This window comes from Alosa sapidissima, chromosome 1 (genome assembly GCF_018492685.1).
Source record: "Alosa sapidissima isolate fAloSap1 chromosome 1, fAloSap1.pri, whole genome shotgun sequence".
In the NCBI taxonomy this organism is placed as follows: domain Eukaryota; kingdom Metazoa; phylum Chordata; class Actinopteri; order Clupeiformes; family Clupeidae; genus Alosa; species Alosa sapidissima.
Genome location: NC_055957.1, coordinates 15732354 through 15759193, shown reverse-complemented (window position 1 = coordinate 15759193; position 26840 = coordinate 15732354). Strand labels below are relative to the sequence as shown.

The following is a 26840-nucleotide window of genomic DNA, read 5'->3' as shown; positions in this document are numbered from 1 at the left end:
TGTGGAGGGCTGGGGTGCTGTGGCTCCCCTCTACCACTGCAGAGAGAGAGAGAGAGAGAGAGAGAGAGAGAGAGAGAGAGAGAGAGAGAGAGAGAGAGAGACAATTGGAGAGCACAGGACAATACACACACACACACACACTCTCTCTCTCTTTCTCTCCCTCTCTTTCTCTCTCTCACTCTGTCTCACTCTCTCTCCTTTCTTACCCAAACACACACACATACAGAAAGCACTGTATCATCAGTGTGAGACTCCTGCTCTCCTCGCTTGCTGACTCATTTCCAGTGCCTGGAGAGGAACAGAGACAGGCACCTGCATCCTTACTCATGGCTTAGCGTCCTTACAACGTCCCGTTTCGCATATCGGTCACACACACACACACACACACACAGCCCTCTGAGACTCTGCTGTGATTGGAACAGCGTGCCAGTAACCGCGTCAGCCGAGAGAGACAGAGAGAGAGAGAGACAGAGAAAGAGTTAGGGGGAGAGTGAGCGTGAGCATGAGAGGGTAGGGGAGGAGGTGAATAAAGCCGCATTTCAGGGATGCGGAAATTGTGAAGCTATCTCTCTCTCTCCCTCTCTCTCCCTCTCCTCGCTCTCTTTCTCCTGCTCCCTCTCTCTCGCTCTCCCTGCAGCAGTCTGTGCGTCAGACAAACCCCTGCCACGCTCTTTCTTCCTCTGTCTCCCTCTGTCTTTCTCTCTCCCTCTCTTTGCTTGCCCTCTCTAGCCCTCCGTTGCAGGTTATCTGAACATGAACAGAGGCCATTTTTTTGGCCATTTCTCCTCTGGTAGTGCAGACTCAGACAGCTGGCTCTGAGATGCTGCTGTAGGTGGTAGGAGGTGAGTAGGTAGATGAGGTTGGAGTAGAGGGGCAGGAGCACGCTGGCGGCAGGAGAGGGTGGGTAGGGGGGGGGAGTGATCGGCACATTAAGCCCCTGCTGGAGGAGGAGGTAGGAAGGGGCGGAAGAGGAGGAGGAGGAGGAGGAGGAGGGGGGGGGGGTTCTGGGAACGGGGAGAGGGAGGGGGAGGGGGAGGGGGGGGGGTGGGAAATCGCCAGAGTGTGAACTCTCCAGCAGCGGCGGCGGCGGCAGCAGCAGTGGCAACAGCACCGGCGTCGGCCCAGGATGCTGAACTCTGTGTGGTACGCTAAAAAGATGGGCCGGCGCATCATGGGCACCCTGAGGAGGACCAAGAGGCTGCATCTGCACTTGTTGGTAAGGCTCAGCTCCTCCTCCCTGACGGCGTGTGTGTGAGACGCGCTAAAGGCTCCAGCCACCGAGACGGCTGGTAAACATAGTCTCAGTGTGTGAAGGGAGACTAGACTAGGGAAGCCAGACTGACCACATTTGTTCAGGTCACAGTCAGTGGAGTCCTTTGTGTTGTATATGCCGTGCATGTGTGCAGTTCTGTGTCTGTGTGTGTGTGTGTGAGAGAGAGAGAGAGAGAGAGAGAGTGGCATTCTGATGACAGCGGAGATGGGATTTTTCTGGTGCGCGTGTCTGTTTGTTTACCGATCTTTGGCGTCAGTGATGTAGTACCTGCCTCATCGTCTGGTGGGTCCTGCTGGGCTTTGGATTGATAATCTATCATTCGTCCATTAAATCAATCCCCTGTCCGTGTAGAGTTGGAAGGAGAGAGAGAGAGAGAGACAGACAGACAGAGAGAGCGAGGGAGAGAGAGAGAGAGAGAGAGAGAGAAAGTCTTATGCTGTGTAGATTTCTCCAGAAACAGGAGTGCGTGCTGGTGCGTCATTGCTGTGGCGCACGGTGAGCGACCGGACTGCTCGTTCTGTCAGGTGTCGCCAGGGTGACAGGCAGGCTTGCAGCCGCGCGAGCACACCATTACACTTGCGTTCTCGGTGCGGCGGTCTCATGTGAAACGCGCCGCGACTGTGCCGCTTTAGCGGGCGAAACGAGCTCTAACAGATGCCTTTAGTCCTGCCGCCTGGCAACCAGCGTCTGTGTGTGAATGCTGCTCAGCAGCGTGCATGTGGGCGATCTCTTTTAACACACACACACACACACACACACACACACACACACACTTACATAAAAACACAATGTACGCATGCTGACAGAGATTTACGTACCCACACACAGAAAACCTGCTGCTTTAGCTCTCCTGCTTCACACTAGTAGTAGTAGTAGTTCAGATTAACATTTGTTATGTTCTTGTCTGCTTGTTGTTTAGGAAGCTTTACACACAAACATTGTCATCTTAATGTTGATGACAGTGTGCATGATGGAGTCCTGTTTAGTGATGTAATGTTATATTCAATTAATGTGCTGCATTGCTTTTGAGCTTACAGTGAAAACTTAGGTTTGAGCTTTATTCACTAGCTCTTCTACTCAGGTTAATTTAAAAGATCTCCATTCTCAATTCATTTTATTGGTTGTAGATCTTTGTGATTGAATAGGCGAGATCATTTACGCAAGTGCAAGATGTCTGCTGAAGCATTTTCTTATTTCCTTTAGTCTTTAGTCTTGTTAATCGCAGGCCAGCATCCATTTTGTTTACCTGTTGATCCTGTAGTGCGAATTCCAACATGCTCATATGGATTCTGCACTGGTTTCATGGAAAACATTGCCCACTCCCATAGCCCAGTCGTCTCTTGATATGCACAACAGCCTCAGTGCTGTTCCTTTGGCAGAGCGGTGTGTTATTGACCAGAGATGAAATTTGATGAGGTAAACCGTATTCAGTGGCTCTCAAGCATAACATGGTAATTGGGCTTTGTTGAGCTCTCTCGTTGACAGGCTAGCATAGAAACCTCAATCCCCTCTGACTTTCTTAGGTCCCTATCTGTCAACACATTAGCAGCATAAGATGGACTTGATCCGACAAGAGAGGGTCCTAATTTGTTAGCCATTGTTTCGCAATTGAACAGTGAATGGATAGGGTTACATTAAGGAAGTGTTATAGCTTTAAGACCTCACTGACAGTAATGTGGAAAAACTGAGGCTTGCTAATTTCCCATCAAAATAATTTAGTCCAGAATGCATTTGCGGTTTTATTGTCCACTGCTTAGGTAGTGGCCCTGTGTCTCTAATTGTCTATTACCAAGATGATGGGCATGGTGGTCCCAGTGGTCCAGAGCAGCGCTACGTCCTCCTTACAGCAGGCTCATCAGATATGCACGTTCTGTTCATGGAATTTCTGATGCATTATTGATAGCCTGCCATATTTAGTAAGTGATGAGCATTCAGTAGAGGCTACAGATGCTGTTGCTCCAAACTGCATTGGGAACAGAATAGATATGATATGACCTGTTGCTTTGTTATGTTTTATTGTTTGTTTGTCTGGGGGAGGCGCGTGCTCCAGTGTTGTCCCAAACCACTTACAGTTGTACCAAAAGCAACAGATGTAATGCTCTGCATCTGTTGAACACACCTGTTCCCTTGACGTGGCTTCCCGGTGTTTCCCAAATGCAGGCAAGACCTGGCAAAGTGCACAGCTGCTGTTTGCTTTCTTCTTTTCCCCCTGAAAGTGACTCTCCTTTTTGCAGAACTCCCGATTCCACTGACTAAGCTGTGCAGCAGCTAATGGAACTGAAGTGCGCTGAGTGTTTACCACAGGAGCTGATAGTCAGGAGGAGGGCAGAGCCTGGCTGGGAAATCCTGCTGGCGCTGTTTGATGGGAGTGCAGTTGCCATGGCGTTGGCTCCCGGGGGAGAGGAGGCAGAGGCTCGTAACAAAATCTGCCAACTCATCCGGCACCTGTGGCACATCTCCGGCTCTCTCCCTCGCTCTCCATCTTTCTCTCCCACTCCTTTGCTTTCTCTTACCTCCTTCTGTTTTTCTCTTCTTTTTCTCCTGTCTCTCCGTGGAGAGTTTTCCAGCATGTTTCTGAAAACATGGAGTGCCTGGTGACGGGAATGGCATTCCGTAGAACTTGTATGGGCATTGGCGCACCTGCCTTCTGCTCTTGTTTCCTGCAGCGCGTATCTCAACTATTTAGATCTATTTTTACTGTATTTTTTTTTTTGTGGTCTTGAAATTTTATGTGTGTGGGAGATTCTGCAGTATCTCAGAGATTCCGCAGCACTGTAGGATTATCGAAAGAAGGTGCTTCACATACGAATGAAATCACCTGAATTGGACTTTCAAGTATTTGCTTTTTGATCTGGACTTGGATGGATTGTTATACTTTGGAAGGATTCTGCATTTGGACCTGAAAGCGAACAGAACATGGGCTTTGCAAAAGGCATTTATTTCTGCTACTGTTAAGATGCTAGAACCCAGAAGATTATGGGCATTATGGTGGCTTGACAAAAGACTAACTCAGGGATTGTAAACACATGCCTTGATTGCTTCCTGGTTTGTGCTGATGTCTATCTCTGGAATCTCTCTTTTGCTCATTTTTATTTAAGGAGGGACTCATTTTTTCTCTTCCTGTTTTCTTGGAGAAAGATTTGTGTAATTTCTGGAGGCCGAGGCTCTTCGTGTCAGTGGGAGAGAGTTTAATCTTTCTGTTCCCTGGGGTTCATGACACAGAGGGGAACTGGCCATCTGCATAGCTCATGCATGTCATTGTCGGTGTGAGTATCTTTACAGCCTATGAATATGAGGCTTCAGCTTTCAAAGACTAACCGAGCAGTGTGATAGAAAATCAACAACAATAAATATTGTAATTGCTGAGTGCAGAGCCTTTCACAGAAGGAATAACCAGTGACCAGGATCTCTTCTTCCAAACACTCAGGAAATGCCGTCAGACTGTTAGCATCTTGGTATCTAGTTTGTCGCCCATCCCTTCCAGCTTTCCACTGCAACAAGGGTGTGTGTGTGTGCGTGTGTGTCCGTGCATGTGGGCAGTGCAAACGTGGCCATGAATTACATCTTCAGTGGTAACACCCTGTACTCCAGGGGCAACCGCGGCAGCACTAACTCGGGTCACGGCTATATACCAAAGCCGAGGTTGGCCTCCGTGCGGAGCTGCTCTGAGGAGCCTCCAGACCAGCACCAGACCCGCTGGCACCGAGTGCAGGTCCTCCTCTCCCGTCTCCGGATGTTCACCGACTGCATTTCCGCAGGGGCCACGCAGGTGAGTGCTGATGTGGGTTGGGATGGGAGGGGGAGTTCCCTGCTGTGGGAGTTCAGGTGCCGGGTCCAGGTGTGTTCAGTTTGGGGCCAGGTGAGTGCGAGTGGGAAGACCGGTGCGGAAGCAACAGCGTGTAGGTGACCCAGAGAAGAGAGGGAGTGCAGTGCAGCAGCTGGCTAGGAGCATGACATCCCTGCTTTTAGTTGGGGCTTCTGAGGCAGCTCAAAAGTCTCCATGCAATTTTGATTTGAAATTAAGTCTTGTGCAACTTTGGATGTTGTTTAAAACTGTTTGTTTTCTCCGGTGCCTGTCAGTATCTTGATTTTTAATCTTGATACTGATCCAGATAGATTTTGTGTTCCTTGTGGTTGTGTTTTTTTTATAGTTCCAAATAGTTCCGCCTGCCTTGCTATCATCTCCATGGTAACGTTCCTGATTACATGCTCAGACCTGTGATCAGGGAAAGCCATGGCTGGCTTCAGTGGAGCAGAAGGGATTGAAAAAAGATATGCTGTGCATTGTGTTCATTAAGAAAACATTAGCATATCGAGATCAGTTCTGCAATGTTAGAATATCTAACTATGCACTATGTACAAATACTTAGGACCAGAACCTAAGGATCAACTAAGGACCATTTAACAGGCTGTATACTTCATTTACTTTTTCTTTAAGCTGCTCACAGAAGTATTGAAAGCCATGCCATTGGTTGTTGTATCAAATTAAAGACGTAGATGCTTAAAGAGAACAAGCGTTTTTATGCTGATGTCAGCCAGCATTTTGCTGATTGTTAACTGTTTGGTAAAGAGCTGCCCTTTAAATCTCCCCGGTAGCAAAATTGGAACAGACTGAGCTGTGTTGAAGCAATACAGCACTGCAGAAAGAGCTCTCCCATGCGATTGTTGTTGTTGCTATGCCGTTCTCCTGAGAGACTGTGGCTGTTGTCAGTGAAGGTCTATAGATCACCAGATTTATTTTCCCATTAATTTCCCCCTGTTGCTGGTGTTAAATGCCAGAGCGATGCATGAAAAAGGATTTACAGTTGGACTACTAATGTGGTAATGTTCTTACACAAAATGGACATTGACAGGCTACATCTACTTTGAAAACTGTAGAAGCTATATGTAATTCACAGAGGTCACTTTGCTCGGATATATGAGAACTGAAAACCGTTTGTGTCTCTTGCTATAAGTGGCATGTGCGAGGACATGGGGTATGTAGCGTACAATATTGTAGGTAGATAATGGACATCATTAGCTTTTTTATACAAATGCTGGCTTAAGAATGATGATTGGACTCTGAGAGCCTACTTATCAGTAGTGATCAACAAGCTTCAACAGCTGAACCTGCATGCTACAAGCTGTTTTTTTTTGTTTGTGTGTGCTTCCAGGGATGCCTGTAGATGGCGCTGGCTCCACACAGTACAGCTCTGCAGTCCCATCTGAGCGTAATTCTCTCAAAATCCTGGCAGAATTTAGTATTATTGCTCTTTTTATCTAAGCTCTGTGTATTTATTTATTTTTTTCTTTTTGCTCGGGCTTGTGAATATTTTTCACATTTATATTTTCCTATTTTGCTTTTTACAGCTTGTGTTTTGCTACTAAGCTTTGTTTCACAGCAGGATTTTGCAAATAACAATTATAGCAATTAATAGCTACCAAAAGCATCTGAAATAAAAGCATTCAATAAAAAAAATAGACATTTTAGTCTAGTGGAAAGGATTTTTTCTCTCGCTCTGCCACAGTCATAAAATATCTCAAATATCTCATTGCCTACCTCTCCCCTCATCCCAAATTCATTAATAGACTGTGCTCAATAGGTGTATGAGAGCATGTGTATGCTAAGCTTACAGTATGTGTATGAGAGCATGTGTGTGCTTGTGTGTACAGTATGTGTTGTATGAACAGGGGGTACTGGACCCTGTAGGCGCAACGTGGTGCCAAAGGGACGACAGGCGAAGGCAGCCCGGGCAGTGATCCTTTACGATGCTCGTCCCCTCTCAATCCACTTAGAAAATCAGGCTTAGATCCCCACACTGTCATGGCAAAGCAAGCGGTGCTATTTTTAGCCATGTGTATTATTCAGTTTATTCCATTCATAATTCAAGCAATGTAAAGACCATCCATATGGAGCCATCTGTCCTCTGCAGGAAACAATATCACTAATGGCCCGATTGATCTCACTCGACACGCTCATGGAAAAATGGAATGCAAAGTTCATGCAAATGACTGTTCATCGTTATCCAAAATTCGCCTGAGCAAACTCTCCAGACACTCTCAAGTATGCTGGCTCAGGAAGTATTGGGGAGCCCCCTGCTGAGCTCTGATTGTGTGGAAGGAAGGGATATTGTACACGGATAAGGCTTGCAAGCATGTTACCATGGTATCCTTTCTGCTGTGTACTGCATGTACCATACTATTCCATAGAACACTGAAAAAATTGTGTTTGACCATTGATATGAGAACACGCCCCCCCCCCATCTCCCTTGAGGCCTGTAGCAAGAGCCCCCACCACCCCCAGCATGTCAGTGCACTGATGCTGATATGGCTTCCTATCTGAACTGGAGCCTAGCATCGATTATTCATGCCAGAGAGGGGGGGGGGTGCTCTGGCCCATTGGAGCTTGCTAATTGGCATGAATACACAGAGAGATGAGGGGGGGGAGAGGAGCAAACGGATGAGTGTTGGGAGAGAGAGAGTGAGTGAGAGAGAGAGAGGGATAGGAAGCAGGGATGAGAGAGTGAGTGACCGAGCGAGCGAGCGAGAGAGAGAGAGAGAGAGAGAGAGAGAAAGGGTTGAGTAAGCAGGAGAGCGAGGGAGCGAGCACACACTAGGCAGCCGCAGAGCTCGGAGCGTGCAGTGCAGTGCAGTGCAGGCATGGTGGTGGGACGGGCACTGAAGCCTGAGAAGCTCGGCTGGATTTCCCTCGCCTCTCACGGCTGCTGACAGCGCTGCTGCCGTCGCCACGTAGCGCACGCGCACGCGCTAGCGCTACCCACCGCGCAGAGATAAACCAATCAGCCAGCTGCCGGCTCCGCTTCAGCATTGCTGAGATAACAACCCAAACCACGGAAGAGGCAGCAGAACAAGAACTGGCCTTACCACTGCACCTGCTCTTCCTTCTGTTCGTCTCTTCAAATTGTGAATTTAGTCATTTCATCCACCGGAGGAGAGACTGTGCATCTCGCCGGGCTTCATCCATAATCTCCTCTGCCCCTGGTGGCCCTCAAGCTAACCATGACCACTTACTACAACAACCATGACTACGCCTGCCAGACTATGGAAGGGAGGGGAGGCGACCGGGGCGCGGGCAAAGGTGGCTGCCCACCAAAGGGGGGCACTATGCTGCGTCCCCAGCATTTGCAGTACCAGCCTGGGCCTGCTCCGTGCCCTGGTCCCGGTTCCGGTCCCGTCACGGCGCCCCGTCTTCCGAACTTCCACCAGCTTCATCAGCAGTATCAACTCCAGCAGCAGATGAGCTTCCAGCAGCAGCAGCAGCATCATCAGCAGCAGCAGCATCATCATCAGCAGCAGCATCCGCAGCATCAGCATCCGCAGCATCAGCATCCGCAGCAGCACCTCCATCAGCCCCTCCATCCGGCGCACCAGCGGCCGCTGCCGCCACCGCAGCAGCACCAGCCCCACCATCAGGCCCCGCACGCGTGCTACAGCACCGCCACCCTGCCCGCCTCCATGGCCAAGAGCCGCGCCAAGTTCATGAACCTGCGCGACAGCGTCAAGAAGAGCCCCACCAAGAGCACCGCCAAAGTCACGGGCCCCGGGGGCGCCCGACTGGACTACCCCTGGGGCAAACTTTCCTTTGACCAGGTACAGGAGTATGCAAGTCCCGGTCTTGGACGGAGAAGCGGAGGAACTTTGGACTTCCGAACAAGGGTTGGTGCAGACTATGACAGGCACTCCTTAGCTGAAGCATGGTCATGAATGATGCTTGCACTTTGTGTAGGGTTAGTTTGATCGTATGAGGTGTTTAGGGTCTGTGTAATGGCCAAATGCTGTGGTGTAGGTTGTAAAGAACTTGACTAGCTGCCTCCTTCTCTCCTCTTTCTCCCTGTCTCTAAACATTTAGCTGTATCCGCATCCCTTGCCTGGGACTTCTGTCATCTTCTGTCTGTATGTGGTTGAGCTGCTCTGTTCCTGTGCTCAGCTGATTGCCTCTCTCCCTCTTCTTTCCGAGGCTCTTGATTGCCCCACCCCCACCCCCACCCCACACACACACACACACACACACACACCCTACCCACCCTCCACTGCTCCGCATTCAGTACACTCACACTTAAGACCAAGGCTAAAGGCCAGGCGCTTTTCTGTGTGTGTGTGAGTGTGAGTGAATGAGTGTTGTGATCAACAGGAATGGATTTTGTCTGCATCTAGCATGTCTGTCTGTCATTGTGTGCCCGTGTGTGGTCCACTCTCGTTCAGACCAATTAAAACCAAATTTAGAGGTTTAGAGCTGGGCTCCCAGAACTGGGAGCGTGGTCAATGCTATTGACGTGTGCTAATTTTAGCCTTGCTGCTGTGTTGCTCCCCTCTTGGCCCCGAGTGCTGTGCAACAACAATTAAACCCTGAAATCGGAGCATCACTGCACACCTCGTAGATGCACAATGTTGTTTGTAGGCTATACTGTGTGTGTGTGTGTGTGTGTGTGTTTGTGTGTTTGTGTGTTTATGCATTTAAGGGTATGCCTCTGTGTGTGAGCTTTTGTATTGCATTGCTGCATGTGTGTTGTTGGATCTGTGCGGTGCTGTGCTGTGTCTTTGGCGTGCAGCCATGGCAGTTAGTAGTATGTGTTTCGCTGGCTTCTCTATGGGCAGTAAGTCACGCACATAAGCATTGTGAAGTTGGTCCACTCAATGTAAGGCTATCTCATGGGATCACCTTCACTCCACTGAATTCACGGCTGACCGTGGGTGGGTGAGCACGCCGTGGTGCCTTTTGCATTTGGGTCTTTAATGCCCTGCTTACTATTTAAGAAAGCTCATGGATTCACGCATGAACTGCACCTGACATTGTTTGTGAAGACCTCATTGTGTGTGTGTGTGTGTGTGTGTTCACCCAGTCAGATATGTGGGAGGATCCCGGGCGCTTTGAAACACTTCTGCTTGTTCACTAAGGGCACATGCCCTGGGACACTTGATTGGGCACGCAGCAGAGCGTACTGAAGGGAGAAAATGGCAAGCTGTGTGGGTGTGAGAGAGAGAGAGAGACTGTGTTTATGTACTGTATACTACAACCTCACTATGCAGAGTATCAAGCTGTGTGCATCTTTTATCTCTGAGTGTTTGGAGAGAACTCTCTTGTTTGGCATCCAGAAACTATCAGTATAGGTTGGCAGTGTCATGCAAAAGACCGTCGCCGACGTGGTAGATTTGAATCGGTTGTGATTAGGCCACAGCTGGCACAGGTGTGCCTGCCTGCTCAGGTGAGGAGTCACCAGTGCTCTCACACCCGCTCCCCTCTGGACGGCCGCCTGCCCAGAGCGCTGGTACAGCAGACACACAGTGTGTGTGTGTGTGTGTGTGTGTGTGTGTGTGTGTGTGTATGAATGTCAGGCTAAATATAGTATGCATGCAATCCTAACATGAGTGAGTGCTTAGACACACAGATGATGCTGCGCTGATGGGTTCCAAAGCTCAGCAGTCCTTCTCCTCCTTTTGAGCACGCATGGACTTGATGGGGACGCATGGGCGACTAACCGCACCATCTCTGTGATCAGGCTGTGCAGATCCCCTGCTGCCATACGCTCGCGGAGCTCACGCTGACATACATTGACACACATTACTCTGAATTTGACATACATACTCTGAATTTGTTCTGCAAGTTGTGCTATTGAAGGAAGCAAAAGGAAAGAAGAAGAGGCGGGCGGGCGGGGGGGGCGAGGCGGGCAGGAGGGGGGGGGGGGGGGGGGTTGTGGCAGACATGGGGGCCCATATGGGACCCAGCACAGCCTAAAGCCAGGGATCTGCAGGCTCTAGTGGCCTTAGTATCACAAGACCGATGTGTGGCAGCCTCCTTACAGACACAAACATGCACACACACACACACGCTCACACTCACGCTCACACATGATGCTTTACAATGGTGTTATGGCTGGATATAGCTCTTTTTAGCATCCCACTATAGGAGACCGTGTGCTTCTGTGAAATATCAATCTGCAGAACTCCACTGTCCCTGGTTGTGTTTCATTCTGATTGAGTCGACAGAATGCATGGTTGTGTGTTTTGGTGTGTGTACGTCTATTTTTATTTAGTTATTTAGCTGCCTCTCACCGCACAGCACAGTTGGTGAACCAGGGGTATATTCTGTTACTGTTGAGTTTTCATTGCATTGATTGTTTTGTTTTTCTTCAGCTGTCACAGCCACATTGCATTTCTCCATGCTCTATGTGTAAACACACTTACACACACGCACACACACACGCACACACACACACACACACACACACACACACACACACACACACACACAAATGACCATATCATCACAAGCACACCCACCCACCATACCCATATCCCTCATTCTCTGTATGTATGTGTCTCTGTGTGTATGTATGTGTGTGTGTGTGTTCATGCGTGTGTGTGTGTGTGCCTCTTGACCTCTCCACTCCCCCTGCTATTGTTCAGCAGACAGATGCTGTCCCACCCTCCGTTCCCATAATCCCTGTGATCCCAATCTCGCCTGTCCCTGCGGAGCCCGCCGCTGCCATCACTCCACCAACGTCACCGCAGGTTTTATTTCTCCCCCCTCTCCTCCCCTCTCCTCTCCTCCCCTCTCCTCCTCTCCTCCTCTCCTCTCCAACAGCCCTCCACTCCACTGATGCTCACTCGCACATGTTCTGTTGGCCATCCCCCCCTGTCTCTTCTCTCTCTCTATCTCTCTCTCTCTCTCTCTCTCTCTCTCTCTCTCTCTCTCTCTCTCTCTCTCTCTCTCTCTCTCTCCTCTTTTCTGATCCCTGCCATTTCCCTGCTTCTCTGACAGAGTTAGAGATTAGAGAGAGAAAGAGAGAGGGGGGGATGAAGGGAGGGAGGGATGGATACAGTGTGTGTGTGGGGGGGGGGTTACATGTAAAACACCAGCCAAAGGAAGTGAATAGCACTAACGGAAGCAGAAAGAGAGAGAGAGAGAGAGAGAGAGAGAGATTAATTTAGGCTATTTGGATACTTAATAGCATTCATGCTCCACCATTGCATGTTCTGCAGTATAAAATGCCATGTACGTACGTATGCTAATCTGTGCTGAGAGCCAGTGGCACTAGCTGTGTGTAGAGCCATGTGGCGAGTAAGTGGACCTCTTGTCCTGTCCAGGGCGCTGCTCGGTGGATTTTAGGCGGGATGTGAGGGGTGCTTACCCCCTCAGGAGAATGTTCTACGGGGGATGGGGGGTTTGGGATGGTTGCTTTCGAAGGCAGTTTGTTTGTTTTGTTTGGATTCTGGGGACTAACTCCATCGCACCGATGTCTCACTCTGTTCTGTCTGTCCCTTTCTCCGTGCAGGCGAATCCGCCCCCTGTCGTGGTGAACACAGAGAGTCTGGACTCCGCTCCATACGTAAGTGTGCCACCTTCTTTCAGCTCTCAGCATTTCAGCTTTCAGACTGGCAGCTGGTAGGACTTGATGTATAAAGGATGACCAGGTCGTACTGACCAGTCTCCTTGTGTGTGGACGTGAAAAGATGAATAAATGTTATGACTCATCCTTCAGGTGTCATTAGAGACATTAGCTGAAATTTTCACTTTTACTGTAGTCTTACTTGGTTGCTTCTATTGACAAAAGTTATGTTAAATCCATTTCCTGTCCAAACATTTAATTTTCACTTTTTTGCATCATTGGAGCATTTCAAGTCAGAATGAGAATGTGTGGATTTGTGTGTGGTGTGTCTGTGTGTGTGTGTGTGTGTGTGCGTGTGTGGTGTGTTGTGTCTGTGTGTGGTGTGTTGTGTCTGTGTGTGTGTCTGGCTTTGCAAGTGTGGATTGTGTGTGTGTGTGTGTGTGTGTGTGTGTGTGTGTGTGTGTGTGTGTATGAATGTCAGGCTAAAGATAGTATGCATGCAAACATGAGTGAGTGCTTTCGTGAAACATTGTCACTGCTAAATCCTCAGAATGCAGCATCCTGTCTGTTTGGCTGTATTGTGTGTGTGTGTGTGTGTGTGTGTGTGTGTGTGTGTGTGTGTGTGTGTGTGTGTGTGTGTTAACTTTGTTTGCTTGGAGTCTGTTGGAGGAGGGTCAACTTTGCCAGCGGTGGCCACCATGGGTCTGCGTCAGCCTCCTCCTTAGCCTTCATGTTCAAGGTTTCCACTGGGTCCTAAAAGTCTAAAATATGAAAATATGAGGATGAAATTTAACTAGTTGGAGCCTGCAAAAACCCTGATTTCCCAGGTGGCAGCAGGAAAGGTCAGAGGTTGGCTGAGCTGTTAATCTGCCCCAGCGGGGGGCCACAGATGCTGGAGTTACCCCTCAATCCCCCCCTTCCATCTCATAGGGGCGTAGCTACCCATCTCGCTAGCGTTAGCAATGCAGGCCTCACAAATGGAGTGTAAGCTCTCAGGGGACTGGCAGTGGGGGAGTGTTTAATTAGGCTGGAGAGAGTGTGGAGGGTGGTAGAGAGTTGGTGTGTGAATCAGCACATTTCTGTTCCCTCTGGCAGTAGCACATTTTGGAGCCACAATTGGGCCATTGGGCCAAAATTAAATAGTATCTTTCTGCATCAACATTATGCGAATTTGAAAAAAAAAAAGCAATCAAGAGGTATTATTAAACTTGGAAAAGTGTTTCAATGCAGGATTTTATGGCAATGAGTGGAAAAGAGTGATTGCTGAAATTAATATACTTTCTATGTAGACCAAAAAAAAAAGGAGCAAATGATCTTAGGGCTTTGATTGCTCACTGCTGTCCATGGTGCTGAATTCAGACACAACTGTCTGTTAAGTACATCAGGCCCCACCCCTGCATTATGCAATCAACACTGCTCCACTGCAGAACAGTGTGTGTGTGCGTGTGTGTGTCAGTGTGTGCATGTTCTGGCTTTACTATGGGCCACTTCTTTCATCGGTAGTTAACCATGCCTTGCCTAACCCTTCTGCTTTTAGTCTGCAGCATTAAGAGATCAGCTGTGCACAGTGAGTGTGTGGAGAGGGATGCCACATTTCCGCAGTCCCACATCTTCGGCCCTTTCCCATTCATCTGTGTCTTTATCTTATAGCCCAGTGGTTTTCAAAGTGGGGGCCGGGGCCGCGAGGGGGTGCCAGGGGGGCCTCAGCAATTTGGAAGGAAAAATAAAAGCAACAAATAAATACATTTGAAAAATTTTAAATATACCTATTACTATGAGGGTTGTTATACAATACCATTAGAATAATTTGTCGCATATCTGAACATTATATTTTCCATGATAATGACTGGGAATAATAGTAGAGTTATATCTCTCATATAGCAGAAAGCTTCAAATGCAATTTTTACACACTGTAGGCCAGAACCTAGTGGTATTTGGGGGGCCTTGTCGTGGAAAAGTTTGGGAACCCCTGTTATAGCCTATAGCCATCACCTTTCCTCCTTTCCTGAGTCACTCTCTCTTTTGTTCTTAGTTCTTCCTTCCTTTTTTGAAAACTCTGTATCTCTGAGGCCCCACCACTGTAAAGATGAGAGTTGGTTCAGTGTGTGTGTGTGTGTGTGTGTGTGTGTGTGAGTCAAAGGGAGTATGTATGGCATGTTGTTCATGTCCATGTCGCTCTGTTTTGGGAGGCCAAGTACAGTAGCAGCATTTATGAAGCTTCAGTAAATATTCAGAAGCTGGTTGATTTGAATATTTCATTTAGTGTGCGGCCATTGTTTCAAGAGCAGAGGAGTGTAAAACAACTTCTCCTGCTTGTCCGCTGGGTTGCATAACGTGCTAGAGATCCACCCCCATCTTCCCTATCCCAACCCCCCGGCCCATACCCCCACAGTAGGGGCCGATGAAGACTCCGAGTGACCTGGAAACCCTCCAGCCCACAGGCTTCCTTCAGGGGTCGCACCCAGGGCCTTTCCACCAACTGTCTGCCTGCATCCCTTCTCTCTCTCTCTCTCTCTCTCTTTCTTTCTGTCCATCTCTCTCTCTTTCTCTCTCTCTCTCTTTCTCCCTCTCTCTCTCTCTCTCTCTCTCTCTCTCTCTCTCTCTCTCTCTCTCTCCTGTCTCTCCTGTCCCTGAACACTAACCTTACCAGGCATTCTTGCTCCACCTGGGACTTCTGCTGTGACCAGGCAGGCAGCATCCGCAGTGTGTCACTCAGCCAAAAGCGGCCACACAGCAGTAGTAGCAGCGCTGGTGGAAGACACACACACACACACACACACACACACACACACACATACACGTTTAGTTCCATCCCTAGTTGTCAGTTTGCTTGGGAATGTGTAAAGCACATTTGGGGCTTAAACGCTGTAATGGCTAGCTCAGGCAGAAAAACACCCACTATGTTAATGCTCAGACATGTTTGGAACACTTGGATGTGTTTTAAAACAAAATGTGTGTGCATTATTCATGTTTTCGGAGTTCGCTTGTTTTTTTCCCCCTGCCAGGCCCATGTACTTGTGGCACTTGAGGTCTGTTCAGTGCCGTGCAGATGGGTATGCCCAGAACCTGGGGCCACTGGAGGTGCTGCTGTTGAGTAACCACAGGTTACTGAGGTCACTTTGTGTAATTATTTGTGTGTTTGTGTGTGCGCTTGTGTGTGTGTGTGTGCGTGTGTGTGTGCAGAGAAGTGTCGCTGCTTCATTAAGCCCCCAGCTGGAGCAGCTGTCTGGCACCTCTGAGCGCCTCTGACGGAGTGTGGGTGAGTCGAGGTCAGCGTGTCCTCAGTCACACTTCACTCACTCGTAGACGCGGGACAAACTTTCCCCATCTTAAGCCGTCTGGAGCAGAGTGACTTTGAAGCAAAAATGAGGGCCAAGTCAGAGATGGACTCCGTGTGTGTAATCGGTTTAGCGTACACTTTTGCGTGTAGATGCACTCCTGCGGCCTGCATGTAGTGTAATTAAAAATGTCCGAGAGATTGAGTGTAAAACGCATGCTCTTGTTGAGCACAGTCTGATTATGTAAGGGACAGGTGCATCTGGAATGACGAGGCCTGTAGATATTTTGATTTTTTCAGATTGAGATTTAGCTTGGTTTTCTTTCGGTTTATTTTTGTTTTTTGGGAGGAAATAACACCAACACAAAACCCCTGTGTGTGTGTGTGCGTGTATTGCGTGCGTGTTGCTGAGCTTCTACCATGTAAGGCTGAGGGAAAGGCTTTCAGCAGGACCATGGCTTGACCCATCACATTCAGTCACACTCATTCTTAAAGCCACCCAGCCATACTCGGCGATTAAAGCTGATTTTCTGTCTGATAATGGCCTTGATTAAGCTGAAACACACACACACACACGCACACACATACACGCGTGCAGACACACACTTACACACATACAGTACTGGCTAGACCTGCCTGAAATAGCCATGCTCATTTCATTACAGCGACCAAAAAAAAAAATCCCCTGAATTAGTTCTCTAAATCAATTCCACTGACATGCCTTTTTAAGCAGGCAGGGCTGGCACAACAATTACTATGCAGCCCTACTGCTGTTAGAAAGAGCAATAGCTGTAAAACTGCATTTAGGACTTGAAGTAATAAAATACTCACTGCTCTATAATTAACTGTTGAGTAAAAAGCCATCATAAACCAGTCTTTGTAAAGCTATCTGTATTATGTAAATGAAGTAGACTTTTTTATTCTACTCTATTTACTGCCCTGTTTGTAAATGCTGTGATCTCAAAGTATGGAAAACATGCAGACCTATTTTTAAGGAGCTATCTGCCAAAGCTGTGGGTAGACTGTTGTGTGCGGCCGTCTGGTTCCAGTAACTCGTGAGCACAGGTTTCTTTGACTCTAGCAGTGGAGTGGATTGTTCTATATGGCGTGTTCCATGTGGTTGGGCTGCTTTTTTGTGATGTAGATGGTTTGCGAACTGTGTGGGTGTGTGTGTGTGTGTGGTGGGGTGGGATGGGGGGTAATGGCAAAGGTCAAGCCCTCAGGGCTCCGAATCTGACTGCCGGATGTCCCTCTGTCAACACGATCGATGGCCCAGCGGTGCTGTACAAAAGATCCAGCTGTCACTCATACACTCTGGCCTGGGCCTCCTGTACTGGTCAGGGCTTAGTGGACTGTCATGTGGCATCCCAGTAGGCCAGCCTAGGATATGCTAGCAGTGCCAAGCCATGGTCCCACTATGCCTGGCCAAAATTGTGTGCTCACTGGGCTGGAAGACTGAGGACCTGGAGCCCACCGACAGCACAGCACGCCCACAGTGTCACCAGCAGGTCTACATGGAGGGGTTGTCATGTCTCCAGGCTGTCAGGGGTTTGTGTACTGTGTGCACTGTGGTCTTTAGTTCATCTAGGACTAGGTTCAGGTTTTTGTTACAACTGCTGGAAATGACCAAGATATGTGACTGAAGACTGACTCTCTCTCTCTCTCTCTCTCTCTCTCCCCCTCTCTCTCTCTCCCTCCCTCAGGTCAATGGAACAGAGGCAGATTATGAGTATGAGGAGATCACGTTGGAGCGGGTAAGTCCACTGGACTCCTATAGGGCTCTTCTCGCCTCGTCTGTGTAATGACATGCTTGATGTGCATGCTCTGAGCAGCTCCACGGGCCCCTGCATCAAATGGCATGAGACTCCTCTCCTATTACCTCTCGCGCCTCAATTATATGGACCCTTTCAAGAGAGTTCCATTATCAGCATCATAGTGGACCCTTTCAAGAGAGTTCCATTATCAGCATCATAGTGGACCCTTTCAAGAGAGTTCCATTATCAGCATCATAGTTGGCCCCACAAGACTTCCTTTTTAACATTCCATATGTTATCTTAATGCAGAGGAAGTAGATTGGGGCCCAAATAGAACGTTCAAGCATTGTTTGTGTTTACCTTGTTGAAAGGGTCTATAGCCGACACATTGCCGCAGGGCTGCCCAAACAGTAGGTAACCGCCATATGTGCACTGACCCGCCTGAATTGGTTTTACTTCACATCCCAGAGACACGTGTGAAGGTCAAATTGTTGGACTTCAAATGGTTACGGTTATGGAAGTGTCCAAAGCGGCTTACAGAATATGAACATTACAATAGTTAAAATTAACAGTAAAAAACGTTTTAAAAAGTTGTTAAGCCTACATTAAGCAAATTAGTAATAATAAGAAATTATCAAGTGGTTGGACTTCAAAAGTGCATTCTATAACATTCTCTGTGCAGAGTAGGCTCGATGGTGTTTTATGCCCCCAACGTAGTCTTTCAGGCAGCGCTGCCACTGTCGACTTAAAGGCACCTTATCCTAACCCTAACCTTAACCATAGCGCCTTCCAGGCAGCGCTGCCTTGAAGACAAGAACAAGACTTAAAACACCAAGAAACGCAGAGCTCAGCTCTATACCAGTCAGAATTCAGGACCTGTTACTTCTATCAGCAAACACAGTAAACACTAGTGTTCCATAGGCAGCCTGTTCCAACAACCATACATGCCTATGCCATAACACTACCTCCACAATGTTTGAGCGATGATGTGGTATGTTTTGGATCATGAGACTTTTGTTCTCCATGCTTTTCTCTTCCCATCATTCTGGTATAAGTTAATCATCTGTCCAAAGAATCTTGTTCTTTGTTTTCTGGTCTAGTCTAATTTGGCCTTACTGTTCTTGAGTTTCTGTTTGCACCTTATTGTAAACCCTCTATTTGTATTCATGTAGGCATCTCTTGATTGTAGACTTTGATAATGATAAGCCTACCTCTTCAAGAGTGTCCTTGACTTGGCTAGATGGAAAGAATTCTGCTACCATCTGAATTCCATGGTCATCCAGGCCTTTTAGCGTTGCTGAGCTCACCAGTGTGTGTTACTTCTTTTTAAGTACCAAACCGTTGACTTGGTCAGTCCTAAAGTTCCTGCTATCTGTCTGATAGTTTTGCTTCATTTTTCTCAGCCTAATTATGGCCTCTTTCACTTGCATCAGCTCCTCTTTGGACCGCATATTAAAAATACCAATGAACAGTCACCAAATGCAAATTTGTAAATGTTTGGAATGAACTTCAGAATAACAAGCGTTCCGTGTCGTCACATTGTGGTGATGTACAGAGGAAAAATGATAGTTTGTTGTCTTACTGTCCAAAGCTTCTTGAGAAGTGAGCTACTGCAGAGCAAAGATATCAAAGACCATACCAGCCAGCACAGACACATCATGATCACTGTGATGTGGTATTTTGACGCTGTTGTTAATCTGCCGTTTCATCTGTCCTCGGAGTACTCTGAGACTTGGATGCAAAAGTATACGTGTTTGATGTCAGAGGATTTCACTAAAAATGTTTAACATGATGGTTTGGACTGACATCAGAAAGACAGTTCTCATGTTCATGTGTTTGGGAATCCCCTGCCGTCATGCTATTCCAATTGGAAAGTTCAGGAGAAAAAAAAACATGCTGATGAATATCATCTCTGCAAACTGTAGGGATATTTAGCATAAAGGAAACCAGAGAAAACAAACCATCTTTTAAGTGGTTTGAAGGAAAGCCATCTGTTGAATGATGGATCTTTTTTCGAGAGCACCTGCTTTTAGACAGGATTTCAATATGACGGCAAACCATTTTTTTTTTTTTTTTCACTAAAAGGCATGTGAGCCAAGCCAGCACTTTCAAGTGTGGACAGATTCTAACATGGATTCTGAGAAGAATAAAATAAAGCAGCATCTTTCCTAGCACACACAGTTGAGTCTTAATCCCGCCGATGCGCTTTTCCCTATTTGTTTTCTTCTTTTGGCTATCGTCTTCTATGTGACCTAATTCGGCTGTGCGCTCTCAAGTGCACATTATTAACTGCGCATAAATAAACAATGTTGCTCCGCAAGCTGCTGGGTGCGCCTCTCGGTCTCAAGCTCAACACATCCGAGGGATGGGGGGGGGGGCTGCATTCTAATTTCTCCTCCTTTGATCGTTAAAGCTCAAGAAGCTTTTCTGTGATGTTTCACCACCTGGAATGAGAGCTCAGTCCAAGTCATTTTGCTCCCTTTGGAATAAGAGATTGTCCTCGTAAACATGTTGTCGTAGAATTAAGGAAATATACCATTAAACACTTTAGCCCAGTTTGGAGTCACGTTTTTTTTTTTATTATTATTTCATTTATATAATTTATTTTATATTATCATTATTTGTATCATGACAGATCAGACAACCAAAGCCCCTTTTCCTGTTATACATGTGTGTGTGTGCACATATGTATGCATATAGTATGTGTATGTTTATATGGTGATTTTGTTTTTTGTAGGGCAACTCTGGCCTGGGCTTCAGCATTGCAGGGGGAACGGATAACCCCCACATCGGCGACGACCCCAGCATCTTCATCACCAAAGTCATCCCCGGGGGGGCGGCAGCGCAGGATGGGAGACTTCGGTGTGTGTGTGTGTGTGTGTGTGTTTGGGGGGGGGGGGGGGGGTTAGGGGAGTACATCAGGACCGCAGGGAGGCTCTGCTCTGCTCCCAGAGAAGCTTTTACAACAGGACCAGACACCCACCCAACTCATGTTTAGCATGTTTCTGTAGCTACACTCACCTGCAGGCTTATTGACACAAACACCACTGCACTCATAATTATGCATAAAACACTCACTATTGAGCTAAAACTACACACACGCATGGTCACACACAGACACAGACACAGACACACACACACTCACAAACAGGGCTTGCGAGAGCTGTCAGTGGCTCATTAATGCCTGATAAGTTCAGAGTGGAGCAGTAGCGGCAGCAGCAACAGACCCAGGTGCTGGAGCAGGTGACCGTGGCAACAGAGCAGTGCAGCGTGGGGTCAGGCCAGGTCAGGCCCAGCGCTGCTCTACTTCCTCTGCTTGTGTCAGGGTGTGCTGCCCACAGGGCTGATAGGTGGATGAGTGGGTCGAGTGAGTGCAATGAGTGTTGTGCGGTGGTGTGTTAATGTGCATTTGTGTGTAGTAATATGTCTGTGTGCATTAAGCGTGTGTGTGCATAGGTAAATACATAGCTATAAATGTATCCAAGTGCAGGGTGGTATAGAACAGGCCTTTGGAGTTAGCATGTATTTGTGTGCATGTGAGCGACTTGGATATCTTAGTGGTTAGTGGAGTGTAGTAGTCTTAACGTGTGTGTGTGTGTGTGTGTGTGTGTGGTACAGGGTAAATGATGTGATCCTGAGGGTGAACGAGGTGGAGGTGCGTGACGTGACCCACAGCAAGGCAGTGGAGGCGCTGAAGGAGGCTGGCTCGCTAGTACGACTATACGTGCGCAGGAGAAAGTCGGGCAACGACAAGGTGGTGGAGATCAAGCTGGTCAAAGGACCCAAAGGTACAGTCTAACATCTCTCTCACTTGCTTGTCATCTATGAGCCAGTTGAGAAATAGGGTTTCTCTCTCTCTCTCTCTCCCTGTCCCTCTCTCTCTCTCTCTCTCTCTCTCTCTCTCTCTCTCTCTCTCTCTCTCTCGCTGTCCCTCTTCCTCTCTCTCTCTCTGTTTCCAAGCTCCTGTCTAAACCAGACACTGGTTGAAGCAATAACACAGCTGGTGAAACAACAATGGGGGAATTTTATAGAATTTTAAAATGGGGGAATTTTATATACACTCGGGGTCTTCAAGTTGGATCATCACTGGATAATGACTGTTGAAGGGATTTTGGCCTCAGTGACATCAATGCTTTATCATTACATGGGTATAAAGGTCCAGCCCTGGTCTCTGACTTGTGCTCAAGGCTAAGCTGTATCTTTTCTCACAGACTGTCACACAGAGTATGGACATCAGGAGGCTGGAGGATAATGCCTCATCTGCTGAAACACAGAAATTGTTTTTTTAAGACATGCCATTTGGTGGCTTTGAAAACGAATTAAGTGGTCATCCGAAAGCACAGGCTTGTGTCTGATTCCCTGCTGCGATGCGTGTCGGCACATAATCAGGACACAATACGCACATGTGATAATTAATAAGACACTGCAATAAAAAATCACCTCTGCAGATTAATGTCCGTGTCAGGGCTGGGATCTGTCGTCCGGGACTTGGCCCTTGCAGAGATTTGCCTTTTCGTCTTGTCTAGGCAGCTGCTCCTGCTCATACTTTTTTTTGTTTGTTTGTTTTTCCTATTGCGATTGCAGTAATTATGCTACTGTTTGATCATCAGCATAAAAGGGGCCTGTTTTTGACATACATTTTTTTTTTGAAGTACATTTTTAACAAGCAAATTATTTTGTCTGTTAATAGTCTGTTTATAGTTGTCTGTCTGTCTGGATTTGTTGTTTCAGGGCTTGGCTTCAGTATAGCAGGCGGTGTAGGTAATCAACACATCCCAGGGGACAACAGCATTTACGTCACCAAGATCATAGAGGGAGGAGCCGCGCACAAAGATGGCAGGCTGCAGATAGGAGACAAGCTTCTGGCTGTACGTGCGGCTTCTTCTTTTCAGTCGTTTCACAGACTGCTTTACAGAACTGCCTAAAGTACTGTTTTGTGAACAATTTCTCTTTTCTTGCACTGTGTGTGTGTGTGTGCGCGCGCGTGTGTGTGTGTGTGTGTGTGTGTGTGTGTGTGTGTGTGTGTAGGTGAATAGCGCCTGTCTAGAGGAGGTGACCCATGAGCATGCCGTGACTGCCTTGAAAAACACCCCAGACGTGGTCTACTTGAAAGTGGCAAAACCCAACAGTGTCTTCATGAACGACAGCTTCGCCCCACCAGACATCACCAACTGTGAGTGATCGTAGCGCCTACCCCAGGTTCCATCCCCCCATCTCCTTTACCAGTCTCACATGCAGTCTTTGAGACTGAGGCTGTCCATAGTCCACAATAAAGGCTTCTGGTGTTTTCTGCAGCTGTCATGCTAAACCAAATCTGACATCTGTCAAGGGAATATTTGAGAATTTTGCATCATTACAATTAATTCCCAGTCGCAAAATACATCTTAAACTCAAGCTGTGCAAGTATGTTGTTTAATGTAGGTAAGTGTTGAGCTCTAATTTAACTGTCCGGATTTTTTTTAATTTATTTATTTATTTATTTTTTTTTTAAATATATGAATTGTGGTCCCTCTTCACATGCTGTTGGTGTGCACCTAGTAGTACTTGGAGAGCAAAATCCAAACCAATGCCTGTGAATAGAAAACCAGAGCTGCTGTGTCACCATAGTTCAGTTGTGGGGGTGGTGATTTGTAGAGAGGAAAGAAAAACAGAAACAAAAAAAAAAACAGCAGGACCAGGCGTTCTACTGCATTTCCTGGTAGGTGCTGACAAGCGTGTCAGATTGGTTCTGTTACAGCCTGCTGATTGGCCAGTGTTGAGGCCACTGATTGATCTGTGGCCTCTCCCAGTCTGGCCCGAGGCAGCACTAACCGCATGCCGAGCAGAGCACACAAGCGTTATCGATTACTCATGTCTGAAGGTCCCACCCCTGCAGCCATTAGGACAGGCAGAACTGCCAGCAGGGGAGGGTGGAGGTGGATGTCACTCTTTTCAACCTCTATTAGCTCATGAGTTTCATGGCATAAACACACTCCTGACATTGCACAGTTTGGACTAGCATAGATTATCAACACATGTCTGATCGACACAAACTCAGCGTGGGAGCTGACTGGATTGTGTGTGTGTGTACAAATAAAGCAGAAGCACCCATCAGCCATTCCTATTTTCTTTACTTAGGAAAGTAAACCAAGCTAAATGAGATGACAAGATAGTGAATGGCATGATGGCACTCATGTGAAATACTGCTCATTATTGTGATGTAAGGCTGCGTAACTGATTGAAGCTCATTCCGTAGTCTCCTGGGAGAGCTGTACATTTAGCAAAGCCAGATAAATGGCCTGTAGGATCTACCGAGGTTGGTAAGAGTGTTGTGAGTGGCGTGAACGACAAATGGCTTTGGAATAGTGAGTGCGTTGATGTGACGGTGTTTTAGCTTGTCGTTACTTTCCAATGTGGTAAACAAAACAATCAAACAAGACATGAAGATTAATATTTATGGCTTCGACATAATACCCGCCTTCACCCTGCCACCAGCTGCGGAGTGGTGCGTATATTAGTGACTTGAATAATTCCGTGAAGGAGTGCATCACTCTTATTTCATTAGCCAACGTACGTGCGAGTCGCGGTTTGAAAGCAGCATCTTCATCTTCATCATCATCTCCATCACCACTCCTCTGACTACTCCAATCAGGCACCTTTCATCTTCAAAATAAAAGGTCCATTCTCCAGTGTGTGGCTGCTTTGGTTCTGTGAAAGAGGTGGTGGGAGTGTGGTTTGAAAGGGGATAGGGGTGGGGGGGTGATTTGAAAGCGGGGGTGGGAGGGTGGTTTGAAAGGGAGAAATATGCCCTTGCTGCCCACAACTCGTTTTATGCACATTGGGTTTGGGACCCAAGGTCTCCTTTGATCTCTTTGAGCGATCATGATGACTTGCACAGAATAATGGCACTGCATTAGACACAGTTTCATAATGAAATTAAATGGATGAAGGCAGTGGATCTTCATGGAGCAGCCTGGAGGTTTTACTGGAAAAAAACAAAAACAAATGACAACAGCAACAAAAACTGGAAGACTCTGTGCCATGTTGTGTACCATCAAAGGAAGATTTTTAACACCTGAGGGTTGTGGTCACACAAATTCTGCTAGAAAAATGTATGATTCATGATGCACATCTGACAACTATAGACTGCAGTACAGACTGGAGAGATGCTTTCACACATGAAGTTGAATCCAGGCCAGTTTGTAACTGTGAGTCCTGTGAATGTCTGTGTAATTGACAGGATTTCACTGCCCCCGTGGTAGCTAGCTCATCATCATAACGATACCTCGTCTAGCTTTAGTTTGCTTAATGACCAGGGCCCTTTGCTGCCATCAGACAAGGATGTTGCGCAGTGCTGGCTGGAAGGCGTGAAGGAGAAAGGACAAATTCAATCACAGTCCCCAACCACGTGCTGCTGAAGTGCTGGTATTGCTAATCCAAGGCAGCAATATCCTAATGCACAGCAGGGTGCAATATGCGTAATGGTTGGGGCCAGAGGTCCCAGGGACCAACTGTAGCCCTGGTTCATGAAGGAGGAGCAGTGCCCACAAAGCCGCAAAGTCCAAACGTCAGAGCCCTGGGTCTGAATTGGTTTTCTAGTCAAGTTTTTCATTTTACTAAATGACCAAGGGAAAAAACACCACTGAGGAAAATTTGGACTGAAATGTGGAAGGCAGTCGTGAAGTCAAGTATCACACTGGATGACCTCAATGTGAAGTTCCTCTTTGTAATGTCCCCTTATACAGGTACTGTATAAATGGCCATGTGAGCAATTGTTTTCTCTTGATGCTGCAGTCATGCAGTGGCTTTGCCCTGATCCAACCTGGCCAATGTAATGCGCTGTGTTTTTGTCTTTGTGCCATTTTTGGTATCACTTTGACAAATGTTTCTGTTGCCTCCTGTCAGTCCAGACGTGTGCAGTTTGACTGTCGTGACATCCATCTGATTGATAGAGTCAGTGTATTGTTCAAGGGAGCGCTCATCTGGGAAGATTATAATTTTTTTTTTTATAACCCTGCCCAGGCAGCAAGCGTGCATTCCACCATCTGTTAGCCTTTTCTGTTTCCCCCCCTCCATCCTGGTGGACTGCCCGCGGGTAAAACGAGGTCCTCGCTAAGCCCTGCTCTGTGACCGACACAGTCCAGCATTGCACAGCACGTCACTGACAGATCTCTGCTGGCTCGAGTCATGACTCTCCGCCTGGCCCTCGCCACTGCCACGATGCCACCCCATGGAATCACCATGTACAAGCAGTCAGGCTCAGGCTTAGCCATCTGTTTGATTGACTGGACAGAGCAGTGTTTTATACTGTATTCTTTTTTTGTTGTCCATGAAAAACAAAGGATGTGTGAAAATGCCACAAAGCCGAGGCAAAACGCAAACCAGAACTGGTTGTAATTACATGGCACAAGGATGGCAGCACAAAAATTACCATTTATTTTTGCTGCCAGTTTGATGTCATGAAGGTGTTTGTTTATTTATTTATTTATTTATTTATTTATTTTCTTTCAGTATCCACACCAGTGCCTCCCAAATGTTTCTCACGTCCTCTCTCCCAGCTGTGTCCCAGACCACCTCCCACGCTAAGCTACGTGGCTCCCTCACTTACTAAATGTGTGAAAAACAGGGTGCCGTCAGCATCAAGCAAGTGATGATCTTAATAATTGGAAAAAAAAGTGTTAATCTGTATGCTGATTTCTCCGCTATCTGCTGGCCCATGGCTCTCTGCTGCTTGCGCTAGCGTCACAGATAGCCAGTGGGCTGTGAAAACGGTAGAGCTAGTGCGTTAGCAACCGTGGCACGCTAGCCGTCGCTCACTTAGTCACTGTGCCGTGCCACGTTGCGCAGTGCCACTCGCGACCGAGTCCCCAGCCTCCTCCAGAAAAGCTCCCAGCCCCACTTAAAATCATTACATCACGTCGCAAATGGGCTGCGTAGTCTAGTTACATCAATGCTGGTTAGTCTCACAGTCACCACCAGCAATGGGCAGAGGGAGAAGAAAGGGTTTTGTGGGGGTGGGGGGCACATTTATAGCTCTCATTGAAATGCCTGCGTGTATTTGTGTGGTCATGGAGACTGTGTTTGTTTAGGGCCGGTAGAAAGAGAGAGATATGCCCCTGTGTGGGGTAGAGCCGTCAGGTCTCCGGGGGTGGTATTGCCCCCCCAGGGTGCCGTCTGAAACAGGAGAGCAGGACCACACGGGGTGAGGTGAGAACAGATCCAGACTGTGG

General features: G+C 47.5%; 1 protein-coding gene across 23 annotated transcripts in view; it reads left to right on the top strand.

Moving 5' to 3' along the window:
- The window catches only part of dlg1b (discs large MAGUK scaffold protein 1b), a 90063-nt gene that overhangs the window by 45521 nt on the left and 17702 nt on the right, over nucleotides 1-26840 (top strand). For 9 of the 23 annotated variants that reach the window (XM_042097392.1, XM_042097137.1, XM_042097051.1 and 6 more), the window contains 7 exons: nucleotides 11678-11782; nucleotides 12547-12600; nucleotides 17581-17631; nucleotides 20369-20493; nucleotides 21250-21419; nucleotides 22363-22499; nucleotides 22660-22804. In XM_042097392.1, the coding sequence (XP_041953326.1) occupies nucleotides 11678-11782; nucleotides 12547-12600; nucleotides 17581-17631; nucleotides 20369-20493; nucleotides 21250-21419; nucleotides 22363-22499; nucleotides 22660-22804 (787 nt within the window). Of the gene's footprint in view, nucleotides 1-1070; nucleotides 1217-1825; nucleotides 5043-7745; nucleotides 8930-11677; nucleotides 11783-12546; nucleotides 12601-17580; nucleotides 17632-20368; nucleotides 20494-21249; nucleotides 21420-22362; nucleotides 22500-22659; nucleotides 22805-26840 lie in introns of those variants that run through there. The other 14 variants (XM_042098111.1, XM_042098030.1, XM_042097879.1 and 11 more) reach the window with 9 other exon arrangements.